Source organism: Camellia sinensis, chromosome 5 (assembly GCF_055761805.1).
Source record: "Camellia sinensis isolate YWXY chromosome 5, ASM5576180v1, whole genome shotgun sequence".
In the NCBI taxonomy this organism is placed as follows: Eukaryota; Viridiplantae; Streptophyta; class Magnoliopsida; order Ericales; family Theaceae; genus Camellia; species Camellia sinensis.
This window is the reverse complement of record NC_138965.1, coordinates 134312213-134320650: the sequence shown is the minus strand read 5'-3', so window position 1 is coordinate 134320650 and position 8438 is coordinate 134312213. Positions and strand designations below refer to the sequence as shown.

The 8438-nt window shown below is 32.8% G+C and overlaps 1 protein-coding gene across 1 annotated transcript; it reads right to left on the bottom strand.

Moving 5' to 3' along the window:
- Positions 1–457: 457 nt before the first annotated feature.
- Positions 458–6831, bottom strand: LOC114260773 (jasmonoyl--L-amino acid synthetase JAR4). Its single transcript, XM_028200963.2, has 5 exons — positions 6620–6831; positions 5076–5394; positions 4862–4963; positions 3327–4141; positions 458–1253 (listed from the first exon to the last, which is right to left on the bottom strand). The coding sequence occupies exons 2-5, from the start codon at positions 5369–5371 to the stop codon at positions 715–717; spliced, it is 1752 nt and encodes a 583-aa protein (XP_028056764.1). The 5' UTR covers positions 5372–5394; positions 6620–6831; the 3' UTR covers positions 458–714.
- Between the last annotated feature and the right edge of the window lie 1607 nt (positions 6832–8438).

The window sequence follows — 8438 nt, the reverse complement described above, 5'->3', positions numbered from 1 at the left end:
AAAAAAAATAAAAAAAAAAATTATGAAATGTATTATGAAAATATTTCATCATTTGATTAGTGGGTAATGTGTAATCTAAAAATAATCTGTACTAGGATTTTTCTTTTGTTATTCTTATAATTTGTTTTTCTGGACCTTCCATCCTTGGACTCGAGGTAAACTTTTTGTAATTTATATTTCCTTTGTAGTTTGACCAAAATGTTATATTAATCCTTATACTTCTAATTTGAATAATTTGATTTTTAGTTTCAATTTGGTTCATTTATCTAAATTGGAAGTTAAAATTAATAATTTCAAAACATTTGTCAATTTTTTAAGATTTCAATTAGTTCTTACGTCTAAATTAGAGATTAAAATTAATAATTTTATGACACTTATCAATTTTATATGGTTTACAATACAAAATTAACAAAAAAAATTTGACAGAACGAAAAATTTAACAAAAAAATTCTCTGACTAACTAAACCAAAAATTAAAAAAATTTAATTGAGTAATGGCCTCATTGCAAGTGAACAAACAACCGGCTAACGAGTTGGGCACCCACATAGCAATCAAAGATGGACACAGAAACATGTAGAGTTGCACAAATGATGAGAACAAGAGGTAAAAGAAAACTCTCTTTTTTTAAACCGTTTGAAGCATATTATTGAGAACCATACTATCCAACATATCTAATGTAGTACACTAAAAACAGTAAAATTTTACCTAATTCAGCTAAAAAGCAGTACTGAAGCAGCTCTTCACAACATTGTTACACAGAATCTGCAACACAGTGCTATTAGCGGGCCCCACGCACCGCGGCGTTTTAAACTGGCTGACAGCAGCTCCAAGCCCTACATAGTGATCTAGAATCATTTGGAAGGTTCCCCTCTTAAGAACTCGGAGTTCCAAAGCTCCAATGGCTTTAACTTTACGGGAGCCCACATAGCCCGCGTCTACAAATGACCTGTCCAAGCAATTGCAACACTCCCTCAGAAGGTCGTCACCTGCTTCCCCGCTCACTTCCCAGAAGATGACATAGTGACCAGGATCTGTTGATAAGTCCACGTGGCTCGTGAAGTCAACAACTTCGAGTTTTTCGTTGGATAACAACTTTCCTGCTGCTTCAACAGATAGTTGTAGATCTTTCTCGGTGTTCTTGTCGATGTTGATGGTGAGGAGAAGATTGCTCCTGCAGATAAATTGGAGTTCTGGAGTGGAGTTGTGGAAGCCCACTACCTTAACCACATCTCCGAGCCTATACCGATACAAGCCTGCGAGTTCACCATATAATTTAGTAATTCATAAGTTTTGGTTGAAATTGTGTATTTTACAAGTCACAATAACATAATAGGAGCCAAAAAAAATTGGTGTTGTGTGTATGCACATCCAAGTCCTGGTGAAATTTGAAATTAAAATGCCAAGTAAATCTAATTAAAAGCCGCCACTTTGATTTAAAAACTAAAGAAAAAGAGAAATCGTCTCACAAAATGAATTTTTTAATACGGCAAAACTAAGCAGTGTTTATTGGTGAGAGCGTGTGGGCAAGCTTTCATATAAATTTCCTTTTTCTTTTGTTTTTATACACTCCCAGCCGCACAATGTGGCGGAATTTCAAGATAGGATCCTATGGCTAAAATGTATCGAGACAGAGTGACAGATTTGGGTACAGAGGATCATTGGCTGTCAAACTCCCAACACACTTCACACATAGAACATTCAATTACATTTATTGCAAAAAAATAGAGAAAGAAAAGAAAGTTCAATGGGAAAGCATACACAATTCAAACCAGGAACATTTAATTATATTTATTTCAAAAAAAGGAAAGAAGTTCAATACGAAAGCATCTATTACAACTAGAAATTGAAATAATTGAATGTTCTTATCGTCATCTAGAGAGAAAAAAAAAGGAAAAATTGAATGTAGGTGGAGGAAAAAGTTAGAAAAATAATAATTTGAAATAAAAAAACTTGAGCAGTAACATAGAGGCAATTTCGGCATAAGAAAATGTGACATAGAGGTTCACATCAAGTGAATAGTGTTCTTTATATAATATAAGCGATAGAATAGATATACAAAGTTCATATATAGAATTCATGTGCATACGGATTTATGCAAGTAATTGTAGAAAATTAAAAATGAAACAGGGTCACATCGGTGAAACCACAGATATTTGCAGAGAGAATTCAGTTTCCAATCCTCACCAATAAAAAACTATTCCACAAGGCATCTTTTAATTTGTTAGTAGTTTAGCATTTAAATTAATGTACCACCAACGCATAGTGGTGACATACACATGGAACCAAAAACAAATGCATAAACTATCCCTAGTACACATGCATAATCCAAGAAAATTTGACTGTCATACATAGGGGACATAGAAGAGAGCACCTACTGGTATTAAACCCTTTAATAATTGGAGGAATCTAATATTAAGGTGTCAACCATGAGATGCATAACATATAAGTTATAGCATTCAGAACAAATTATAGATATTTGTGTCTCAACCGACCAGTTTGGTCATGTGAGCTAGTAAAATGGAATAATCTCGGTCATATTCCACGGGATAAACCAAAAGATTGAAAAATACAAGACAGTATGGGGAGAAGTCAGAACTGCACAAGGATAGAGCTGTTGTAACTGTATCCAACACTCACATGGTGAGAAGTAGAGCAAATGCTCATTCTGTTGGAATAAAAACCTAGTTTAGTCATGTGAGATGGTGAAATGGAATAATCTCATTCATATTCCAACGGATAAACATCCAAAAGACTGAAACAAACGAGACAGTATGGAGAGAAGCAAGACCTGCACAAGGATAGAGCTATTCTAACAGTATCCAACACCCACATGGCAAGCATTTTGGTACTCAACTCTAGTTTATTGGCTTAAAATAAGCCCACAAATAAGATAGTGCTCAAAAAAACTAGTTCCTTTGGCATATTTTTGGCTTTTAGGATTTCCTAATGGCTTTTTAAAGTGGCTTAAATTGATTTTTTGGTGGGAAATGAGTATGGCAAATGACTTGAAGCTTTTTAAGCAAAATAGGCTTATCAGTCATCCCAAACGAAGGGAAGTGAGGGGTTTCAAACAATCACTAAATGGATGATAGTGAGTTTTATAAACCAATGGCTCAATGCATAGATGATTATATTGGTTCAAATAAAATAATTTCCTAAACCATTGACCATATTTTTTTTTGATAGTCTAATGTCATCAATATGTAATCTTTTCATGTGGAAAGAGCCATAAATTCTGCAAATTTGTTGACGTGTAGGAAGCAGGCGTAATTTCTAATATTCATTTTGACAGGCTTTCACACTATCCAAAAAAAAAAATTTAGTACCTGCAAAATTAGTGACGATGATCTCATACTCTTCACCAACTTTGACTTCAGTCAGACCCACTGTCTTGGGCTCTATGGAGAGAAAGGAGGATTTGATTTCATCTTGCTTTGGAACCTCAACATTGGGAATAAATTCAAAATACCCAATATTAGGCAGCACAGCGAAAGTGGCCAACTCAGGGGGCAATTTCGGGTTCACATTTGCTCCAATCCATCCCTCAGAAGACCCATAATCAGCACTCAGCAGTGGCAGCTCACCCGCATAGTGCCTCAATTTTTTCAAATAAGGTTCCATTGACCCGGTCATGATCCCATAAATGTACTTTGCATTGGGAAATAGCTCCGGTATTAATCCATACCAATTACTTAATCCCAAGCATTTTTTATGGATCTTATCAGCCAATTCTGGGTTTGGCTTGAGCAATTTCGACATAGCGGTTCGCATGGATGGGACAGTGATTTGGCTGGTGAGAACCCCTTCTCGGATGTCAGTACAGAGTTCTTCCCAAACTTGTTCAAAGGTTCGGAAAGCATAAACAATGCTGTGGGCAAATGTAGAGGACACTACTTGGACTTCATTCCAGTAAATGAGTCCACTTAGAAGATGGCAGTATAAGGATTGCTGGAAGTCGGGACCAAATATCACTTCATCAGGGCTACAACATTGGGTCTGCATAGCCTTCATTGTATTCTTGAACAGCGAACCACTGAACACGTTCGTAGTAGCAGTTCCTGCAGCCAGACCCCCTTTCGTTTTGAATTGCTTGCTGCTGTAAATGAACTGCAAGGCCTTTCCATTCCCAATAGGAAATTCCCTGCAAACCAGTAGTTCTTCACATCAGCAGATATCTTATTAACGTCATGCACAAGGGAGGAAAAGCAGAAACACATTAAATGCTAATATGGGCGATGCAGAGAATTTTAAAATGCTAATATGGGCGATGCAGAGAATTTTAAAACGTAAGGAAAGGTGGATGGGAGAGTTTGTGTCCATTTGTATGGGTGTGGAATTTCCAAACCAATGGCTCAAATTTGTTTTTGGATGTTCGGAAGAATGAGAGAGAGAGAGAGAGAGAGAGAGAGAGAGAGAGAAAGAGAGAGTATATACACACATGCCTCACAAAGATTAATAACCATCTGTGAAACTTCTACACAGAGGATGAAAAAATAGTAAAATCATTTAATTAACTGTAAGACTACAATTGGCAAATGGGGAGAATTTATAACAAAACTTGTTATTGCCTAGTGACGAGCATTAAACAAATTGAATTCCCTAAAAAAAAAGGAGCATCTTGATTGTGGAAATGTCAAAGTCGGAAAAATGCCTAATTGACATATTCATGAATGCTTTGTATATTGTTGATTCCTCCAAACAAAGAAAACAAAATTTAATAGACAAGTGAAATGTAACTTCCAAAACATCTAATAATCACTTACAATTCCAACCAAATATTTTTAAGGTCAACTTGAAAGAGAAGGGCATCTGATATTAATATGAACTAAAAATCCTTTTGCAATAAACAGAGGAATATAACCTGTTTCTAAATGCAAAAGATGTCTTATATATCTGCATAGTGGATTCCATCAATTCGTTATTGAACGGGACAAACTTGGGCTTTCCCTGAGTGGTGCCAGAGCTGCAAGAAACAAAGAATTGACAGGCGCTATGAACTTCACATCCAAACAATTTTTATCAGGAAAAAAGTCACTAAAAAAAGTATCAAGAAAATAACAATTAATTACAAGTACCTTAATGAGATGGTTGTTATTGGTTTTCCAGTAAGGATGGGGGAAGTATCACCATCTACCATTCTCTGAATGTAAGGTTCCAAATCCTTGTGAGTGACGAGGGGGACAAAAGCCTTGAAACTCTCATGGTCAGTTCTTCCATTAAGACCCCATTTCTTTAAGTACTCTGTGCTGCCATTTTCTTCCAGTATTTTCTGCAGGGTCTCTTTCTGAACTCTCTCAGCATCCTTTGTTAGCATCTCGAATTCTTCTATAACTTCCTCAGGGTTAAATTTTGTGTCCATCTTCTCCAACATCCTCACAGACCTTGAACGGCTTGCTACAATTATCAAAGGACTTACTGAGAAATACTTAATATGTAATTCAACACAAAACCAATTTTGAGAAAGTCTACATGACTTCTAAAACATGAGCATACAATTCGAAGAAGCAATTTCGACAAAATGTAGAGAACATAGTAACACTATATCACTTTTGGCAAAACACTGCAAAAAAAAAAAAAAAAAAAAAAAAAAAAAAAAAAAAAATTGATTGATAAAAAAAGAGGAATAAATAACACAAGCCTTTTACAAAACAACGCGGAAATGAAAGGTGAAAGTTCGCCGAATATTAGAACCAATAGGCATAAAGTATTGTCCCAATTCCAGGGACGGAAAGGCGGTCTGGAAGCTGTGTTTAGTCGAAAGTAGTCAACCAAGTCAGCAATAAAAGATTTGCCACCAAAAAGGAACCAAATAAGTAAGTGATAAAGCACAAAGTGGAAGAAAATGGAAACTAATTCATGAACCTTTCAATAGTGGTCCAAAAACAGTAACAATTCATTCAATTATAAGAAAAAAGGCCGACAAAATCAAGAACAAAACCTTATAAAATTTGAGAATTTGAAATACAACACTCTTTAGGTAGGCATATACATATCCACATATATATATACACACATTTATTTCAAAAAATAGCGCAAACACGAGAATCGCACCGTGCTTCAAAGTTTCATAGGCCTAGTTTGGCAACTAGGAAAAAGTCGATTTATTGACTTATTAGTTATTTCAATCACATTAAATTGACTTATTAGTTATTTCAATCACATTGCCTTCCTATTTTTCTGCTCATTTTTTCGGGAAAAAAAAAGAAAAAGAAAAACAAAGAAGCCAATAAGCCAAAACAAAGTCACTTCCTAAAATAGGCCTTAGAAAAAACAATTCCCAAAAGAGTAAAGAAGAATAATCTGACAACAAAACAAATTGAGCAAAAGTTCAAATAATTAACTTAAAACTCTAACTCTACATAGCAATTGAAATAGAGTCAAACTTCTTCATAGCTGAATTGGAGACAACACAATCCATTTCAGAAATCATTTCTTCATATACATACATACATAGATATATCGAAACAGAATTCATATTTGAATTGGAGAGTACATAAGCCATTTCAGAAACCATACCGATCATAACAAAAAATTACAAAAATTATATATAACAAGTCATACATACATAAATATATACATATATAAATACATATCTATAGAGAGAGAAATCGATGATTACAATGGAGTAAGTCGCGATTGGCTCGATCTCGAAGAGCAGAGAGTGAGAGAGACGTCGATGCTGTGTTGGTTCGCTCAGTCAGGGACCAAGTGGAGAAGACTCAGTCACACAAAGACTTTTAGAGAGAGAGAGAGAGAGAGAGAGAGAGAGACGTTAGTTTTTATTTTCTTGGCTCGTTTTTGAGTTGGAAGATTATGGAGTGATGGAAGATTCTTCGGCGGTTCGCATTATATAGAAGTTCCAGAATGCCGTCCACCAAAAGGGCCACATTGTTTTCAAATATTACCCCTGAGTTTTGTTCGAATTACGAAAACACCACTTTATTGTCTAATTACATATTTGTCCTTCAAGAATACTTGATATTACGATATAACCGCCGGAATTCTCTAATTTGTGGGGACCTAAAAGCAAAGACATGTAAATATTGGAAATTTTAGATACAGTTATGTTAGGGATTTTAAATAAATTATTAAATTTTTTATCAAATCTCTCATATGAGTGTAGGACCCACACACATGTAATTTGGTTTGGTAGAAAATTTGATAATTTATTTGGGGTCTATAGCATTTTTCTTTTGAATATGGTTTGCTTATAAGGTAATGTTAGAGATATTAAATTTTCTACCAAACAAATGACCAAATATTGGGTGTGGAGTTTGCAATTTAGTGGACCCCATATCCATTTAAGATATATAGTCATTTATTTGATAAAAAATTTGAGACCTATAATATTTTCCTTGCTTAAAATATTAAGGGTGCACTTTTTAAATTTTTAATCGCATAATATATTCTTATTGTATAATAAATAATTTATTTTAATTATTTAATTATTAAATTAATTAAATAATTTTTAATGATGTCAAGTAATTTTATTTTTTGTACAAAAGGGTAATTAGAAATTTTATTTTTTTCTATTAACTCTATTAAATAATAAACTTTGATAAGAATGTATTCATAATTTTCAAAATTATAAAGACTAATTTGTATTTCAAACAAATTCCAGTAATTCATTCCTAGGATATTTGCAATACGGTAAATGTTACTTAGATGGAAAAATATTTAAAATTTACTAAATCTCAATAGTATTTTTCAAATAAATTATGATAAGAATGCATTTATAATTTTCAAAATTATAAAAAGTAATATGTATTTCAAATAAATTTCAGCAATTCATTCATAAGATACATTACTTAGATGGAAAAATATTTAAAATTTACTAAATCTCAATAGTATTTTTCAAATAAATTATGATAAGAATGCATTTATAATTTTCAAAATTATAAAAAGTAATATGTATTTCAAATAAATTTCAGTAATTCATTCATAAGATACATTACTTAGATGGAAAAATATTTAAAATTTACTAATTCTCAATAGTATTTTTCAAATAAATTATGATAAGAATGCATATATAATTTTCGAAATTATAAAAAGTACTAGGTATTTCAAATAAATTTTAGTAATTCATTTATAAGATACATTACTTAGATGGAAAAATATTTAAAATTTACTAATTCTTAGTATTTTTCAAATTTTGAATAATTTTAGGGTAACTAGAAATTTTATTTTTTTTCTATTAACTCTATTAAATAATAAATTTTGATAAGAATGTATTTATAATTTTCAAAATTATAAAGAGTAATTTTATTTCAAACAAATTTTAGTAATTCATTCATAGGATGTTTGCAATGCATTAAATGTTATTTAGGGTTAGTTTGGGATGTCCTAAAAAAGTGCACTTTTTGACTTATTGGTGGATTTGGGTTGGGTTTGGGTTGGGTTTGATGTGATGTGTTAGAGAGGTGATGTGATTTAAATAA